General features: G+C 41.4%; 1 protein-coding gene across 2 annotated transcripts; it reads left to right on the forward strand.

Annotated features, from left to right (window-relative positions):
• Nucleotides 1-751: 751 nt before the first annotated feature.
• Nucleotides 752-19113, forward strand: med14 (mediator complex subunit 14). 2 transcript variants are annotated; one of them, XM_036586734.1, is made up of 30 exons: nt 752-1137; nt 1912-1938; nt 2155-2260; nt 2409-2582; nt 3797-3926; nt 4058-4186; nt 4289-4396; nt 5152-5284; nt 5863-6013; nt 6697-6808; nt 6900-7025; nt 7796-7874; nt 7984-8143; nt 8250-8444; nt 8585-8719; nt 8823-8899; nt 8976-9136; nt 9296-9442; nt 9625-9716; nt 9804-9956; nt 10383-10652; nt 10920-11154; nt 11563-11688; nt 13333-13515; nt 13722-13960; nt 16821-17000; nt 17165-17272; nt 17365-17490; nt 17837-18026; nt 18359-19113. In XM_036586734.1, the coding sequence occupies exons 1-30, from the start codon at nt 968-970 to the stop codon at nt 18430-18432; spliced, it is 4296 nt and encodes a 1431-aa protein (XP_036442627.1). In that variant the 5' UTR covers nt 752-967; the 3' UTR covers nt 18433-19113. The 2 variants fall into 2 exon arrangements, with proteins under 2 accessions (XP_036442627.1, XP_036442711.1); XM_036586818.1 differs by lacking the exon at nt 11563-11688.
• Nucleotides 19114-19591: the final 478 nt, after the last annotated feature.

The following is a 19591-nucleotide window of genomic DNA, read 5'->3' on the forward strand; positions in this document are numbered from 1 at the left end:
AACAAACAAATAAACAAACTCTTTAAATCTTTTAGCTTGAAGGTGAAGAATATGTGATAGCGTATTTATGTTTCATGCAATCTAGTTAAAAGCGCTTTTCTGAGAATCTGTCATATTCAAACACGATGATGATCGGGAGAAACACTGATAAAACCCATATGTCAAATTTAATTTGTGTTACTGAAGTGTGGTGACATTATGCACCAGTTTGTTAAAACCCCGAAGAATGCTAGTTAACCAATTATTAACTCTTATAAAAACTTTCTTTCTCAAAGATTAACTGAGGGGAAATTGTTTAACTGGTTTTCAATAAATAATCATTTGATTTGTCCCCCATATGTTTATTACATATTATTTATTCATTGTTTCATTTTGTATTATACCTTTATGTTCATTATTCAACAAAATTCAGGTCATTAGTTTGATTTTGAGTATCTCAAACTTAATTTATATACTTTGCCTTATTTGTATGTTAAAAATCTCAGATGTCTAAGGTAATAGACCATTGGTTTTGCAAAATAAAGGTTTCTAAATTACATTTTCGTCTAGATTGTGATTTATGTATTTAAAATATAAAACACATATACACACATATATGTTGCTTTAGACTTTACGTGCTGTTAAGTTACGTTATTATGTTCTTATCGACCTGCGCTTTGAGACTCATTAAATCCGCAAAACGCCGCCGTAGCCTCAGAGCTTTTATTTTGAAATACGAAAGACGGATGGGGAAAGTCTTGCTGTACTCGGTTTCACACACTGTTCGGTGGTGATGGCGGTCAGCAGCAGTGGACGTTTTTCACAGCTAATTCCGCAGCAGATTTAGAGCAGCTTTCCATGGGGTGAAAGTATTTTAGAGCCAGAAACACCCGAACTCATCCTTTCTTGTTCTGAAAAGCGCCTTTAGAGGAGGAGCTGCTCGGCTCGGTTCAGCTCTGCTCGGCTCTGCGCCGCTCGGTTGGTGAAAATGGCTCCGGTGCAGATCGGCTCAGATGGCCAGCTGGTGCCCGTCGGGGCTCAGACTTCAGCGCCGCAGCCTCCTCCTGCCGCCCCGGCCACTCAAGGGGTCCGGCTGAGTGTTTTAATAGAGTTCCTGCTCCAGCGGACCTACCATGAAATAACGCTGCTGGCGGAACTGTGAGTTGTTTACGTGCTAGCCAAGCTAACTTACTCGCTCTTCTTCAATGAATAGACGTAACGGGCTAGCTTTAATGCTAGCTAACTGATCTCCGTTCATACTGCCTATCTAGCTAGCCAGGTTAACCGTTAGCTAAGTAAGTTAACGTTGTTGAGGCCCTGTAGATTTCCTAGATCCCCTATTCATAAATATATACAGTTTCTTATCATGCATATAATTAAACATTGTAGATATACTTTGGGCTAAGTAGCTAGCTAGCTAGCTTAGCTATAGCCTGTCAGTAGCGAAAGTAGAGGTAATGCTCAATTACAAGTAACGTTACGCTCCTATTTAACTCATAGTGCCCCGTTTGAGGTCATTATTTCATGTTTAGTGAGGTGCAGCTTGGCTAGGTGTGATTTTGAGCCTTGTGGCGTTGCTGACTCACATTTAAACAAGCTACTGTTACCATCAGTGTCATAATTTGCCAGCACCTAACACAGCGAGGGAGAATGTATATCCTGGGTGTTAAAGTTGCCTGTATTTAAAATTGTGTTCAGCATTACAATTACACTGCAATAATCATGCTCTGTTGTTCGTGTAAAGTTAATGTCATTTCAGGCTCTGCAAACTGCAATAAAAAAGATCCCTATTCGTTGATTCACTGATTTTTAGATTCAGTTATGATTTAGAGCTTGTAATGTTGTGGAAGGATAATATATGATGCCTTGATGTGTGATTTGTGCGTGGTAGGTAATGTGTTTCAAATATATCAACTCTTGTTCTTTTCACAGACTTCCACGGAAAACAGACATGGAAAGGTGAGTAGCAGCCAATAGGGCATTTAAAAGAACTCTAGGTGTGCACTTGTGTCATGGGATGCATTCCAGTAGCACAGGATTGTGGATCTAACTATTTTAAGGGCTTGCTTGAACTACATTAATTCTGTTTTCATGTGGTTTGTGAATGAGAATGCAGGATCGTGAAAATGCAAATAATAGTTACGTTGATGTGTTGTTTCCTCTTGCTTCTAACAGGAAAATTGAAATAGTCCAGTTTGCCAGTCGGACACGGCAGCTCTTTGTGCGACTGCTTGCTCTTGTAAAATGGGCAAGCAATGCTGGAAAAGTGGAGAAGTGTGCGGTATGTTTTATTCAGAAAATTTCTGTTCCTTAATCAGAGCTCAAGGTAGAGCTCAATGGTGTAGTAAGACTGTACTGCATAATCTGCAAGTAATTTCTGTTGTTCAATAGGTTATTTACTGGATCCTCACTTTTCTTTCTGCTTGCAGATGATTTCCGCATTTCTGGACCAGCAGGCTTTCTTGTTTGTTGACACAGCAGACCGACTGGCATCACTGGCCCGGGATGCCTTGGTTCATGCCCGCCTGCCCAGCTTCGCCATCCCCTTTGCCATCGATGTTCTGACAACAGGGTCTTACCCACGTCTTCCCACATGCATCCGGGTAGGTGGTGAATCATGACTGATGGCTCAAATCTGGAACCCGAGCTGCTGTGCCATGGCAGATTAGTTTTATATGGGTTGTTTTTAATAAGAGAAACTAGCCAATGTATTGCCAGGAATCATGGGTTACTTGTAAGCAGCAAATAGGGCTGGGCGATATGGGAAAAAATGTAAAATGTTAAGTTTAATATTTTTTAAGTTCAATATATTTTAGTCTTTAAAAAAAAGTCTGAATATTTATTCATTCTCTCTGAAAATATCTAGACAGATATTGTTGAGGAGGCAGGGTGGTGGGCAGGTCTGTTTCCTGCGTCAGCAGTACACCACCTGAACGCGTGTTCAGTGTGTACAGAATAAAAGGAGCTGAAAATGCAGACTGCAGGCTGCTCCTTATTCTGACAAACTTAGGGTCCTCTTTCAGCACCTTTCCCTAGTAACCTTATTAAGCATAGCTGGTTATGTGATAATACCACATTACCTCCAATGCCTGCTTAAACTTAGAGAAAATAAACATGCCTTCTAGATAGACAGCAGTGTGCTGTTTTGCTTTGTCTTTTTTGTTTTTGTTAGCTCATGTAATCTCAGTGTAAACATTTTTTAAATCCCCAGTCCATGTTTCACACACGGAAAGGCTTCTGCACAGGTTTATCAGATAATTGAACATGACAACAGATAGGGGGAAAAACAATCTATCTCATGTTGCTACAGCTATATGTTCTAGTGCCACACAACATATCAGGGCTGATTCAGTACGTGAACAAATGTTGTACGTTATAAGAAAACCTGTTAAAAAAAACTGATAGTAAGACAAAAATAATTTCTATTATCCATCTTAAAGCGGCGGACGGCGTGAATTAGGACATGTAAAAGATCTAACTTGATTGGCAGTGATGGTAGATGGAAACTATAGGTGATTGGCGATGCTATCGCCAATCAGCACAAGCTTAAGGATCGAGTGATTGCCATGGTCTTCACTCAGCTACCTGCATAAATGCGCATTAAGATCACTGCCCTGTTCAGTGTTGTCTACTTTTGAAACTTTTAATAGAATAATGGCACATACAGTAAATATTTGCAGCGTTGCCCAGCCCTAACAGCTAAGGGTGTAAATGTTTTGTTCTGTTAGTACTTGCTGTTATTTTTAATTAATTTATTTAATTTTTTGGACCTTTTAAAGTTATAATACAGTCTAAAGTTTGGTGTGTTTCATCTCAGGACAAAATAATTCCTCCAGACCCTATCACCAAAGCAGAGAAGCAGACTACACTAAACCAGTTGAATCAGATTCTTCGGCATCGGCTTGTCACCACAGACCTGCCCCCTCAGCTGGCTAATCTGACTGTGGGTAGGTATTTGGTCTCACATTGTCTTGCTGGCCAAGTCAGACTCTTTTTGGAAGTATCAAAGGCTACCATGCGTTGAGTGTGAGACAAAACCTTTATTGAGCTTGTGCCCTTGTTTCTTACGCATATTAAGCCAATGGGCGGGTGAAGTTCCGGGTGGACGGTGAATTTGAAGCCACGTTAACAGTGATGGGGGATGACCCAGACATTCCCTGGAGGTTGCTGAAGCTGGAGATTCTGGTTGAGGACAAAGAGACAGGGGGTGTGTATATGTACACTCTGTGGGTTTCTTGGTGTGAGTTGGCTGCATATTGTTTGCTTTTTAAAGTGCTCAGCTTGATATGTTCTGCCATTTCCTTTACAGATGGTCGAGCATTGGTGCACAGCATGCAAGTGAATTACATCCACGAACTGGTACAGTCCCGTCTGTTTGCAGATGAAAAGCCTCTCCAGGACATGTACAACTGCCTACGTATCCTACGCAGCCTTTTACGTTATAGTGCACTCCCAACCATCTCGCACTTACCTACTTTTCCACACTTAACACACAGTGTCTTAAAGGAATGACAGCAGTCTTAGGCCTATCATTCGTCCTTTTTACTACATAATCTATTTGCTGTTTGAACATAGCTGTTGGTAACTGATAAAATGGTATCACCATAAACTGCAAACAGTGCACATATCTATAGAAATCATATTTAACATTTTAACGTTTCCCAAATGATTACTATGTTGTTTGTGCAATGTGATTTCCAACCATGTGCATAATCACTGTAGGCCGAAAGCCAGGTCAGGCTGAAGCTGCTGCAGAAGGTGCATTGGCAGTCTGTAGCTGTGCACAATGTACAGGCATTAGTTGCATTCCAGTAAGCCCTGTTGTTGACTGTTTTTTTTAACACCTCATTCACTCTGTGTCTATGGAGACAACATTTTATTGAGATTTTCAGTGTTAAAATATGCCTTTGCATATGTGAAATCCAGCCGTTATGGTCTCCCTCAGAATTCCTGTAACCCAAATCTAAGGAAGAGAAATCAGGGCAACATCAATTTCTGTAATTTTGTAACCCTGTATATTGAATCGTTCTTGTTTTTCTGACTGAAACTAGTGCCAAGCTCCTTTCCAAGTAGCAGTACATAATGCTTAGTTGTTAATAGTTTTGGGCTTGTTTTTCGGTGATATAAATTACCCATGTCAGTCTCTGTGTAATCCTTAACTGACACTCTCAGATTCCTTTTGCCTGTCCCTGCAGCTGGAGGTGCTGCACTCTCAGACACTGATGCTGATCAGAGAGCGCTGGGGTGACCTGGTGCAGGTGGAGCGCTACCTTCCAGCTAAGTGCCTCACCCTGGCTGTTTGGAAGTAAGAGCCACTGGCACTGCTTTTTTTCCAGCACTTCCAATGGCTCTCCTATCTGTAACACCATCTCAATAACTTTGTACACTATGAAAACTTTAAAACGGTTCATTAAAAATTCTTTAGGGATGCAAAAGTGGTTCTTCTGTGGCATTGCTTGAAAGAACACTTTTGGCACCTTTATTTTTAGTCAACCTGAAATATGCCTGATCATACTTTGTTAGTTTGTATCCCAGGTCATATTAAGCATGATTCATTGTACCATATCACTTTAAAAGGGAAAAAAGATCTTTTTGTTCTTAAATCTTCCCTCGAAATGTAATGATTTTTGCCCATCTATAAAACCGATTTTGTCTAAATTACTGCGCACCAGTGAGTGGGGGGAAATAATATAATCAATAATATCATTTCATCTCCCTCCACCCCACTCATCACTGAAGGAAAGCACTCAGTTAGTTCAGAGATCTTTTCTGGTATCATGTTTCACTTGGAAATACATCACAGTACAGAAGGAAGATGCATTATGATTTTCGTTTTATATTAAATTAAACAGTGTAGTCTCTTACAGTCCTTGCCTTCTCCAGCCAACAGGTGCTGGGTCGTAAGACAGGCACAGCGTCGGTACATAAAGTCAGCATCAAGATCGATGAGACAGATGGATCCAAGCCATTACAGATTTCCCATGAGCCTCCACTGCCAGCCTGCGATTCCAAACTAATGGAAAGAGCCATGAAGGTGGGAGCTTAGAGTACAGTGTATGCTGTATGTCCAAAGGTTGTAGACATCTGCTCATCAAATATTTTTCTCAGATAAAGGATTTTGATGGGTTTATCCCCCATTTGCTGCAGGAACAGCCTTTGCTCTTCTGAGAAAGCTTTACATTGGTTATTGGGATATTGCTGTGAGGTTTTTATTGCAGTTAGCCATAAGAGCATTAGTGAGATCAGGTACTGATGTTGGACAGTTAGTTCTGGATTGCAAACACCACTCCAACTCATCCCAAAGATATTAAATGGTAGTTAAGAATTCTAGAGAATGCGGTACTACTACTCCACAGCCTAATGCTGCGGTACCCCTCTAGCTGATGCTTGGCATTGGACATGGTAACCTTGTGTGACTGCTCCAGAGTGTCCCATGCTTTTCTGTGGAGATTATACAAGCTGTGTATGTGCGCAGTTGAATGCCTGGGTGCATCTTAAGGTAGCTGACTTAGAAAGGATGTCTGGATACTTTTGGCCATATAGTGTATCACAGTGTAGTGTATTTTCTGCCAGTGGTGTCCTTTGCATTTGCTTCTTTCAGTGCAGTTGCCTGAAACAGCAAGTGATTTAAAAAACTTTCTGAACAGCAGCATCAGAATCCAATACTTTTAAGTTTGGGTGTTTTTGCAGGAATCTTTGTTTTGATCTTCATTGCAGATTGACCATCTCTCAGTGGAAAAGCTTTTGATTGACAGCGTTCATGCCCGCTCCCATCAGAAGCTGCAGGAACTCAAAGCCATACTGAAGAGCAGCAACCCCAGTGATAACTGTAAGAGACTTTCATGCCACAGTAACCCTTTCCATGGCTGTTAGGAACAACAGTTATGGATGCAAAACCAGTCTTTGTGTTTCCTTTACAGCGTTCATAGAGACCGCTCTTCCAACTCTGGTCATTCCTATCCTGGAGCCTTGCGGACGGTCTGAGTGTCTTCACATATTCGTTGACTTGCACTCGGGAATGCTTCAGCCAATGCTATATGGAATTGGTAAGATCATTAAAGCAAGTGGATGTTAAAGTGGAATGTCTCCTGTAAATATATATAACATACATTGAGAGCCAAAAAATATTTCTCAACACAATTTAATTTGGTGGATATGTGTTCCATAAGCAGCTATAGACCTGGTTTTTATTTATTTTTATATTTATCTAGTTTTATATATTTATTTTTACGAGTTTAATTTGCATGTACATTCCCGAAAGAAAACTTTATCTTTCAGTATACAAATTCTGTCTCTGTGGTGGCGCCTTTTAAGCACAGTTCTTCAGTACCTTTAATTAGGGTATAAAATTGACCCATACCATACCTCCCAGAGCTTTTTATTCTGTGTTATTGTATATATTAATTTAAAAAGTTAAATTGGTTACAGAGTGGTACAAATATGTATCTTTGCTCTGGGAAAGTGAATGCAATGTACACAGTTAAAGATCTGTACCTGTGCAATCACCTTTTATCTGACAGTGTATCACGAAAATACTGATAACAATTACAGCTTTATAAATTGTATTTAATCTTATGCTATATTTCAGTTGTACTAGTAAAGTTGAATCGCTTTTGGTTTCAGATATTCAGTTTTGCTTTTAGCTCCTGTAGCTGTAAAATGCTGTCAGAACGCCAAGTCTAAGATCAGGCGTGGTATGTAGGTTTAGATTGTGATGTACTTAAAATACTAAAGGTAATAATATCTTTATGATAATATATTGTTGTTCTATTGCCTAGCCCAAACCCCAAACTACAAATGTTCTTCTCTTTTCTAGATCAGTCCATGCTGGATGACATTGAGAAAACGATCAATGATGACATGAAGCGCATCATCACGTGGTTGCAGCAACTGAAGTAAGCAGCTACTTACGTTGTTGTGCCAGACTGGATTATTACTGTACAGAAGATGCTTTAAAGCAATAGTTGCTGTTTAATGGTAAATGCTCTCTCTGTGTTTGAATAGGTTCTGGTTGGGTGAGCAGAGATGTAGGCAGTCAGTGAAGCATCTACCCACACTGTGTACAGATACTCTGCACTTGTCCAACTCCACTTCTCATCCTGTGGGCAACCTATCAAAACACCGCCTCTTCATCAAACTCACTCGTCTCCCGCAGTACTACATTGTAAGAGCTTTCATTATCAATGGAGAATTATGTTTTAAAGGCAGTAGTTAGTCATTGTTTTGTTTTGCCTCAGTGGTTTGAAGCTGTACTTGTTTTCACTTGCCAGGTGGTTGAAATGTTTGATGCGGCTAACAGCCCCACAGAGCTGCAGTATAAATATTATTTCCTATCGGTGAGCCAACTGGAGGGGGAAGATGGACTGCCCTGTGCTCAGCTACTACAGCAGTTCAAGCCCAATCTGGAGGAGCTGGTACAGGATCTCTCATCTGGTAGAATGGTCCGGCCTGGAACCAAGAGGAAGGTAGATAGCACTTTGTTCTTGATTACAAATAAATTGTTCTGCACTTTGGAAGTACTAAGAACATTTCAGGTGAACTTGTATTTGAAAATAATCCAACAGATTCCCTGTACTTCATTTCTGTGTGGATCATTCTTTTGTAGCTATCAGGAGAGCAGGGTGCTACTGAGCCTAAAAAACCCAAGCGCTCTGGAGAGATGTGCGCCTTCAATAAGGAGCTGGCCCACCTGGTAGCCATGTGTGACACCAATATGCCTCTTATTGGCCTGCGTTGCGAGGTATAGACATACTTATGTGTTGTTGAATGAAGTGATCATCATGTGTAATAGACATAAAAGCACAATTTAATAATTTTAATTATTTATTTTACCTTTCTCTCAGCTGTCCAATATGGAGATCCCTCACCAAGGGGTCCAGGTTGAAGGAGATGGCTGTAGCCATGCTATTCGTCTTCTCAGGTAAGTCTGTCACTTTACCTTTATAGATACTGTGCAAACTTTCTTTGTTCAGTTGATTAATCAAGCCTCCTTCCAGGGTACCACCTTCTAAAGGTGTCGGTGAGGAGACAAGGAAGGCTCTGGATCGCTCTCTGCTGGACTGCACCTTCAGACTCCAGGGCCGCAATAATCGCACCTGGGTGGCAGAGCTGGTCTTTGCCAGCTGTCCACTTAACAGCACCTCAAGTAAAGAGCAAGGTGAGAGTAACCTCGTCTGCTTTGGCCTTTAGCGCAGCAGCTCTTAATTGAGTTTAATGATGATTCATGCCCCATTGATCATGTGTCAGGCAAAAAGTAATGGAGCTAGACATGAAAATGGACTGTCAATTATGAGTATGGCTTTGTGTGTTTATGCAGCCTCCACACGGCATGTCTACCTGACGTACGAAAACCCACTGTCAGAGCCAGTGGGAGGACGAAAGGTGGTGGAGATGTTCCTGAATGACTGGAACAGCATCAGCCAGTTGTATGAGTGTGTGCTAGAGTTCTCTCGTGCTCTGCCTGGTGAGTATCTCACTTTGACCACATTCACCCATCGTACAGTATTCCTTTACTTCCATGTTAAAGATAAACGTTAGCATGCAGTCTGGATTACAGTGACAGTGACTGTGAATAGACTGTGAGCTGAGTATTTGTGGTAAATGGCACTCCAGTAACCAAAGTCTATCTTCTATTTATCCCTGCAGAAATGCCCTCTTATTTGAGCTTGTTTTCTGAAATACGGTTGTATAACTACCGGAAACTGGTTCTGTGTTATGGCAACACCAAAGGCAGCTCAGTAAGTACAGATCTGAGTACTGGTTACTTGCCTATTTGCTGCACAATTGAATGATCTATGTTACTTTAAATGGCATTACTTCTAAAGGTGACAATCCAGTGGAACTCTGTGACCCAGCGCTTCCACCTCGCTCTGGGCACAGTTGGGCCTAACTCAGGCTGCAGCAACTGCCATAACATCATTCTCCATCAGCTCCAGGAGATGTTCAACAAGACCCCCAATGTAGTGCAGCTGCTACAGGTCTGTACTTTGCTTTTTTTTATTGTTTCTACCCCTTTGAGACTCATTTCCTGCACTCTGAGAGTTTCTGTAGTTTTTATCTGTATGTGCTGCAGTGTTGATAACACCTCTCAGTGAAGTATATGTAATTAACAGCAGTGGTTCTTAGTACTGGAGACCCCGTCTGTTGCACGTTTTAGTTTTTTTCTGCTCCAACACACCATTTAACTAATCAGCTGGTTAACAGGTCCTTCCTAAGGTGAAGTGGGTGTAATAGAGCAGAGAAAACACCAAAATGTGTGGGTCAGGGGGTCTCCAGGACAGAGGTTGAGAACAATGCTCTGTAGCACCACTGACAGTTCTTGGCTACATTGACTACTTAATCACTGGCAGTGTTTAAATTCTTCCATGTGGTATTAACTCCAAATGTTTTTTCTTGTTCCCCAGGTGCTGTCAGACACACAGGCCCCTTTAAATGCCATCAACAAGCTGCCCACAGTACCCATGCTCGGTCTGACCCAGAGGACCAACACAGCCTACCAGTGCTTCTCCATTCTGCCTCAGTCGCCCACCCACATCCGCCTTGCCTTCCGAAATATGTACTGCATTGACATCTACTGCCGCAGCCGAGGAGTAGTGGCCATCCGTGATGGTGCTTACAGCCTTTTTGATAACACCAAGATTGTAGAGGGCTTCTATCCAGCTCCCGGGCTGAAGGTGAAAAGGCTCCTCTTGTCATAATTAGTAACATTAGATAGAATGTATGCCCTCAATGCATTCTTGTGCCTCTCTTTGAGTGTGTTATTGTGGTCTGGATTTTGAGTCTCCCTGGCTATCTCTGTCCTTCTCGATGCTATCCTTGGTGTCAGTCATAAAGCTTGATCTCATTCAGATTATTTAAATTATTTTTTCTCAGTTAGTGATGCTGTGTAATAAATGCAGTCACAATGACTTAATTCTTTAATTTCTTGCTGTTCCCTGCAGACTTTCTTGAACATGTTTGTGGACAGCAACCAGGATGCGCGGCGGCGTTCAGTCAACGAGGATGACAACCCTCCCTCACCAGTGGGTGTGGATGTCATGGACACACTAATGCCTCACATTCCGGCCCAGCCGACAATCAGAGGCCAAGGAGTCTACCCGCCTCTCACATCTCCACCTACTCCCTACCATGGCAATGTTGCCCCATCGCCCTCCATGATGCCAACACAGTCACCAGGTAATGAGTGTGTGTGGTGTCTTTTGTGGTTCTTAAGTAAAAACTGGCCTCCGCTCTCTCCATACCATACTCGCTTGGCAGTCCACTGTGGTGATAGGACATAAGAAGAACGCAGCAGAGGATTCCTCTGGTCATCTTCCCTCCCATTGAAAGCGCCGTCCAGTCAGCTAGCCTGTCTCTGTGCGAACCTGCATGCGTTTGTTGGTATCCATGTGTTCATGTCGTCACTTTGACCTGCACATGAAGCATGCTTAAAATCTTGTGCCTGAATACTCATCTCAGCCCTGGGCCCTGCAGCTGCTGTTGTGCTTCGGCTTTAGTGCGCTTGTGTGCAAGTGTGAGAGAGGGAGAGACGCAGTCTTGTCAGCAGCTGTCCAATGAGGCCACTGATCAGTTGATTGTGTGCAGGGAACATCCATGCAGCCAGTTCCCCTAGTGGAGCTCTACGGGCCCCCTCGCCCTTCGGCCCCACTCCGTCTCCCTCCTCTCTGGGTATTTCTATGGGCCAGACCTCCAACTTTGCCAGCCCGCATGGTAAGTGCCCGAGGAGGCAGGATCCAGAGTTTGGTGGTGGCCACAACACCCTTAATTATATTCTCTGCCGCAGAGAAGCACTGGGCAGGCTGATTGAGACCGCTCTTGGGATTCTTTCTTATAGGGACAGCTCTGGGGGCAAAGATGATGTAGGAAATCACTTGTTACTAACATCACTGCACTGAGAGATTAGATGTAGTTTCTAGGTTGAATGGGCACTTGGTGATGGTTTTCAGTACTAGTTTCTTATTTCTTCTAATGCTGTGAATGAGTCCTGACTGACCATATGCATGCACGTTAATATAAGGAGGCCAGAAGCACTTTATGAACCAACTGTTAATGAAAGTGTGATCAGTGAATTCTGCTGTTTTGTGTTACTTGAATGAGTTTCTATTGCATGTTTAAATCTCAGAAAAAAATTGTTTAATCAAAAATAGACAAACAACTTGGTATGTTCTGGGACATAATAACGAGAAAAATGCATACATTTGCAAAATTTGGTGCTGGGTCATTTGCTGAGGATATGCCTGATGTGTAAAAGAATAAGACTGCAAACCATGAACCATGATTTTTTTTTTTTCTGCTGCACTGCAGTGAATTTGTTATAACTTAATCAAAATTGATTCCTAGTACCCAAGTTAGTGTTGTGTCTTACTGGGGAAGCTATTTAGTTTAATAATGGTGGTGAAAAAAAAAAACACTGATGGATCAGTAAATGATTTTGGACCCATTGCTTCCATTAGCAGTCACCTGTTGCATAAACATACCGACATCAAGTGCATTTATAATGCTGAAGTTGATTTTTCATTTGTAGTTGTCGATGTGAGCATAGCTTTGTTTTTGATAGGGGGGGATAATGATAAAAGAGGTATGAAAAAAAACTATGAAATCTGCATGATCAAATAACATACATTGTTCACAATGAAAGCCTTAGAGTGACACTTGCTAAATAAGGAGCTGCACTGACCCCACATCCAAGCGAATATTTCTTGGTCCATGACTGCAGTAAATTGTTACATTTTACTATTCAGTGTTTTTGCTACACGGTGAGCAGCATACAATAATAAATTAGGATCTTTGACTTTAATTCTACAGAGCTGCCGATTTTACAGTCGTGTTCCACCGCAAAGTGATTTTGGTTTTGCTGCTCAATGTGGCCAAGAACTGCCTATTTTGAAGGGAAAGGCCATTTGACTGAAATGCAAAAGATCCAGACACTGACTTGGTTTTTACATGATGTCAGAATAGCAGTTCAACAAAAACAGTTTTTCAACAAAAACAGTCTTTCAAATGCTTAGTAACAAGACTTGCAATGCATTTTGGTACACATTCAACTGATGATTTGTGACAAGTGATCAACAAGTGATTTGTGCTGTTCTCTGAAAAAAGTGTATTGTTGAAAACTGTACTGCTCTCATTCACACTGCAATTAGATTTTGCAATTCAGACAGTAAGTCTTCTATGTAGTACTTTTACTTTTTTTTATTTTTGTTGCAAAATATCTGTACATTCAGGTACTTTTTACCAGTGCTTTACACTGGAAAATGGGGCTCTGTTCTGGTAAGTCAGTTTAATCTTTGCACTAGTGATGGTGAGAATACAGTGGCTGGTTCATTCAGGCTGCATTCTCTCTCTGTATTATAGGAGCTTTGGATCCCAGTTCGCCATACCCAATGGTGTCCCCCAGCCAGAGAACAGGCACCTGGCCAGGCTCTCCACAGGTTTCAGGCCCCTCCCCTGGGGCTCGTATCCATGGCATGTCGCCTGGCAACCCCTCTCTTCACTCTCCCATTCCGGATGCCTCCCATTCTCCCCGCGCTGGGACTAGTGAGTAGACCACAAAATTGAGTGCAGCTAGAGTCAGCCTGGCTTATTCAGTGTCAATTCTTTTAATTAATTATTCATTGTGTATGGGTTTTTACACAGGTATTGTGTGGTACTTTGCTCTGGGTGCTGTTTAAAACCTTATTCATAGGGTGGTACTAAACAGTATTGTCTTGACTTAAGTATTTTCCTTTTGGGTACATGCTTAGGTTCCCAAGTGATGCCGACCAGTATGCCTCCTCCTCGTAAGCTACCTCAGCGTTCTTGGGCTGCCTCCATTCCCACCATCCTCACCCACAATGCCTTGCATGTGCTGCTGCTGCCCTCTCCCACAATGTGTGTGGTGCCAGGGATAGCTGGCAGCTACCTTTGCTCTCCACTAGAGCGCTTTCTGGGCTCAGTCATCATGAGGAGGCATCTGCAGAGAATCATCCAGCTGGAGCCCAATGTGAGTTAAGATTTGCTCTCCTGCACTCGTTTTCATAATAAAGGAGGAGCATCATTATCAGGGTATAGTTTTGATTTGATTAACTTATTCAGTGAATCACCATTTCTCTATAAGAATGGAGGGTAGTATTTTGTGAAATTATTTTTTACAGGTGATTTTTAACATAAACTATTAACTTTTAACATAATGGACAAAGCTTCTATACTAAATGACCTTATTGTCTAGAATAGCTTTAACATGTTTTTTCTTTCTGAGACATGGTAAAAACCTAGAGATTATCTCCATCTCAGTATGATGCTACCTAAAGGCTAGCTAAGCCTAGGTCAGGCAAAAGGTGGTGGCCTGACTGTTGTTTTTAATAGTACACTTAAAATGAACTTTTGTGAGTTTCATAAAGTTCCATCTTTTGAATTTATGGCCCTGAAACTGGTTGGTTCAGTTCCTGGGCTGTTTCTGTACATTTACCACCCACCCAAATATTGTTAAAACCTTCTGTCAGAGTTTAGTGAATTACTCACTCTAGCCAGCTCTCTGAGTCCAGCTATAATTGTGCTTGGGGATTTCAATATCCATGTTGACACTGACTGTTCGTTATCAATGAGTGTTGGTTTGTCCTTAACTGTTTTAGCTTGATACGTGTTGACTTTCCCACCCATTCGCACAAGCACACACTAGATTTAATCTGCTCTACTGGTCTACTTGTCACCTCTGTTTCTGGTTCTTTTGTTGGTGTTTCTGACCACAAGCTTGTTGAAGCTACAGCTAACATTTCATTCTCTCGCCCTTGTACTAAATCCTCAGTCTCTTTTCGTAATTTCAAGGCTGTTGATTCTCACGCCTTTTCTGCTCTTCTTCAGTCTTATCCCCTCTGCTCTATTTCTCAACACTCTTGTGCTGATGAGATTCTGTCTCTATTTAATGGCACTGTTTCCTCAGCAGACTAGAGTGGTTCTCTCTGGTCATTCCTCCCCATGGTTTACCTCTGAACTCCATACTTTGAAAACCACATGCATTTAGAGTGCCTTTATTGGAAAACTGGTCTCACCGTTCATGCATTAACATACACAGATCATAGGCTTAGACATAGAGCTGCTTTAAATGCTTATAAATGTAAAGTCACTGTATGTTTCATCTGTCATTAATGGTACTGGATATAAGCCCAAAAATACTTTTCTCTGCTGTTAATAAACTTCTTTCATAGATTTTTCACAGACAAAATTTACTAAAAACTACCAACAGTTCCCCTCAACTTCCTGTCAGCTTAATCCTGCCCCCACCCCACTTCTTAAGAAGTGTCTCTGTTATCTCTGACTCTATCTGTCATCTCATTAACATATCTCTTGCTTCAGGTTATGTCCCTACTATCCTTAAAACCGCAATTACTCCTATTCTTAAGAAGCCTAGTCTAGATACAGCCACCCTTGAACACTATCGCAGTTTCTAATCTGCCTTTGTAGCCAAGCTGTTAGAAAGGGTCTCTTTTTGATAAACAGTGATCTTTTTTGGACCTTTCCAATCTGGCTTCTATACAATGCATAGCACTGAGACAGCACTTTACAGGTTCTTAATGATCTTCTCTTTTCTACTGATTCCAGTGCTATCAGTATTCTGCTCCTCTTAGATCTAAGTGCTGCATTTGTTAATCATGACATACTCCCCATGACGCATCTCCCGCCTTTCAGCTATTGGCATTACTGACACTGCCCTTGCCTTGTTCATATCCTAGATCACTAATAGACTTCACTTTGTTGCCCTTGGTAAGCATACTTCTGCTATCAGTGCTGTTACACAAGGTGTCCCCCAGGGATCAGTCCTTGGCACTACTTGGCTCCACTCTTCATCATCTATTTTTTACCCCTCAGTCAGATTATCTGCTGTCATGAATTTCTTTTTCACTGTTATTCTGATGATATTGAGATCTATGTCAGCACCAACACTACCACTAACCTGCCACCCCCTGCCCTTATCTTTAATTCAAGACCTCAGACAATAAATGCAGAGTAACTTTCTGAAACCAAACACTGATAAAACTGAAAGTCTAAGTCTGGGATTGCAAATTCCGCTGACTTTGCACTTACCCTCGACAGTGCGACCTGTAAGACCTTCGATGGTATTCCATAACCTAAGTGTACTTTTTGATCCTGTCCTTTTTTTTAACCTTATATTAGGGCTTTGGTCAAACTGCTTTTTTTCTAGCTCCGTAATATTGCTCGTCTTTGCCTCTTGCTCTCCATGAAATGTACTGAAACTCTGGTCCATGCTTTCAGATCATCCTGCTTAGACTACAGCAACTTCCTTCTCATTGGTGGAGCAAAACCCAGTGGCTAGAGTATTCTCTCACTCTAAAAGAAATCAGCTTATAACACTCCAATTCTATGTCAGTTACTCTGGTCACTTGTCCCACTTCGTATCCAGCTCTACCTGCTAACATATAAAACTCTACATGGTCTAGCACCAACCTGTTTAGCCGAGCTCTTGCACTCATACTGCCCTGCACTAACACTTGGCTCATCTGACACAGGTCATTTAGCTGTCCCAAAATTTTGATTGGTCATTGTTGGGCACAGATCTTTCAGTGTCATGGCCCCCAAACTATGGAACACATTACCACACTCTCTCCGTAATTGTCCCTCACTTTCCTCCTTCCAAGCTCTGCTTACAACATACCACTTTTCTCAGCACTTCCATTCTTATGCTCACTCTGTAAAGCAACTTTGGGTATGAGAAGGGCGCTATAAATTATTATTAATTTAACTTACTCTGACTCACCTATACCTGACTAAAGTGTCTCCATGTGTTCTTATACCTATACATACATGTGTACCTGTACTTAACCACTTTAATTCTTTCCTTTGCACAGCTCACCATTGTGAACTCCAATGAGCCAGGAGTCATCATGTTTAAGACAGAGGTGCTAAAGTGTAGAGTGGCTCTGAACCCAAAGAGCTACCAGACTTTGCAGCTGAAAGTCACCCCAGAGAACGCTGGACCCTGGTCACAGGAAGAACTTCAAGTTCTGGAAAAGTTTTTTGAAACCAGGGTAAGTGAAGAGCTCCCTCTGGCTTTTACAGCCTTTTTTCCAACAGAGGACAGTACATAAAGATGAAGCAGTTTTAAGGAGTTATAACCTAGATAACTGCAGACATTTAATTAACCAAATTTGGTTGGTATGAAGCTTTCATTATACAATGTTTAATGTTTCAGGTTGCAGGCCCACCCTTCAAGTACAACACTCTAAATGCCTTTACAAAGCTGCTGGGAGCTCCTACCAACATCCTCAGAGACTGTGTTCGAATCATGAAGCTTGAGTTGGTAAGTAAGAAACCGAGTGAATGGAGAGGAGGGGTAGTTTTAGTGTTCTCATGGTGGTTTCTCTTTAACCCTGCTCACTTGTGCATCTGCAGTTCCCCGATCAGGCAGCCCAGCTTAAATGGAATGTTCAGTTCTGTCTGACTATCCCACCCAGCGCCCCTCCTATTGCCCCTCCAGGAACCATCGCTGTAGTGCTCAAGACCAAGATGCTTTTCTTTGTAAGTATAGTCGTGGTATGAACGAACCTTCAAGGTGGAAAATATGATGATGAAGTTATAGCTTTAATAAAAACAATCCACAGCATTTCCACAGACTTTCTGCAGGGTTCCTTGTTTGTGAGCTATGTGTGGTGAGCAGTAAAACAAAAAATGTAAGAAGGGTTTCAAGGCATAAGGGGGCGTAGGAATGATAAACAGTCACAGTTTATTATTTGGAAGCCCGATCAAGACATTATGTGTACATATCTGATAGATATATAATGATTTCTATGCATAAAATAGAAAAAGATGAACAGATTTCTATCAGTCTTTAAAGCTCCTGAGTAACCAAGCTGTTGGTCCACAGCTCCAGCTGACACAGAGGCTACCAGTGCCTCAGGAGCCCATCAGCATCATTGTGCCCATTGTGTATGACATGGCCACAGGGCTGACGCAGCAGGCTGATATCCCCCGCCAGCACAGCTCCTCTGGTGCCGCAGCCCTCATGGTCAGCTCCATCCTCAGGAGGTTCAATGAGCACCACCCAGCCCGACCAGGTAAACAAACACTAAAGCTTTAGTATTCACAAGTAGCTGGTTATTTTCTATAAATGTTTCCAAACCCTGGCTTTGTAGGTCCCCTGTTTTGTCTGTTCTGCTTCCAGCGCACATCATCCAATTCAACAACCCCTTAACTGAGTTGAAGTGGGCATGTTAAAGCAAGGAAAGCACTGACATGTGCAGGGCAGGGGGTTTCTAGGACCAGGGTTGGGAAACACTGCTGTATACATTGTGTTTCTTTTAATGTTTATTTTGCTTTTTATTGTCCTTTTGGTGCATTTAGACCAAGATTAGACATACATTTATAATGTCTAAATCCTCTCTTTTAGGAGAATGCACCATATTTGCCTCTGTTCATGAACTCATGGCTAATCTCACGCTGAACCCCGGTGGACGGCCATGAAAGAACTCAATTCAGACCGAATTCTCCAGTCTGAGCTGAGAATATTGCCTTTGCTTGCTGTATGGACTGTCTGGTTCTCATCTACAGCCACTGAATATTTTCTTCAGGTGTACAAAATTATGTCATTAAAGGGAGAGAAAATGTGATGGAACACCTTCTGGTTTTCTTTCATATACATAGCATATGTGAACGAATGAAGGATGAAGGACAGCGCATCTGAGAATGTACTTCTTGAGAGTACCATGCATACTTCTATAAATTCAGGACTTGTTTCAGAAAAGAGGAAGATTTATTTTTGTTCGATGCACTTCTTAAATAAAAGTTTGAAATTAGGAAAAATAGGATTGTTTACCTTCAACTGTACATTTTTTATTATTATTTTAATGTTACCTTTAAGAAACAAAGCAGTTTGCAAAAAAACTTTATTCATTTTTTTATATTGCAAGATATCAATACTGTGTTGATATTGGGGAAGTATTCTTTATTATGACACTATTTAATGTCTTTTTTATGTCATGACTTTGACCTCTCTCATTAAACTGGTCACATTCAATACTGTCAAGGTTGTGGCAGACTTTCTAAATAAGCCGTATTTTATTATGACTGCATTTGAATCTGAGGTAAAAAGTAGCCTGTACTTCTGTCTGTCTTTATTACTGTTGAATAAACATTTTAATTTGTTGTGTTGTGTCCGTGCAACGTTTTTTGGGATAAAAAAAACTTTTTTTTTCCTATTTTTTTTTTTTAATGGTGCTTAATGTTGTCATTTTTATTGCTGATAGTGTTTAGACTTTCTTATGCTGTATGGATTCAGTATTGGCTTATATTATCTGGATAATATATCAGCATGTAGGAAGTTTGTAAATTAAATGTGTGGATCATGTTTTGCATCAGTGTTTTACAGCTGCAGTGGGAGTGCTCCTCCATTTGGACAAGTTGATCATCTGAAAACATCACTAAGAGCTAGTCAGACACTACCGCCAGCATGTTGACTGCCCAAACTTGTACCTATTTTCCATTTTTCTGATTGAACACAATCATACAATGGCCTGCAAGTGGATCCACAGCAAGTGCCCTCTTTCCCCTCCTACTGGACAACGTTGAAGATGCCCACACTGTGAACTTCCTGTCAGTTCTGAGAGACATAAATAGTTTACTT

The sequence above is a fragment of the Colossoma macropomum genome, unplaced genomic scaffold (assembly GCF_904425465.1).
Source record: "Colossoma macropomum unplaced genomic scaffold, Colossoma_macropomum, whole genome shotgun sequence".
In the NCBI taxonomy this organism is placed as follows: domain Eukaryota; kingdom Metazoa; phylum Chordata; class Actinopteri; order Characiformes; family Serrasalmidae; genus Colossoma; species Colossoma macropomum.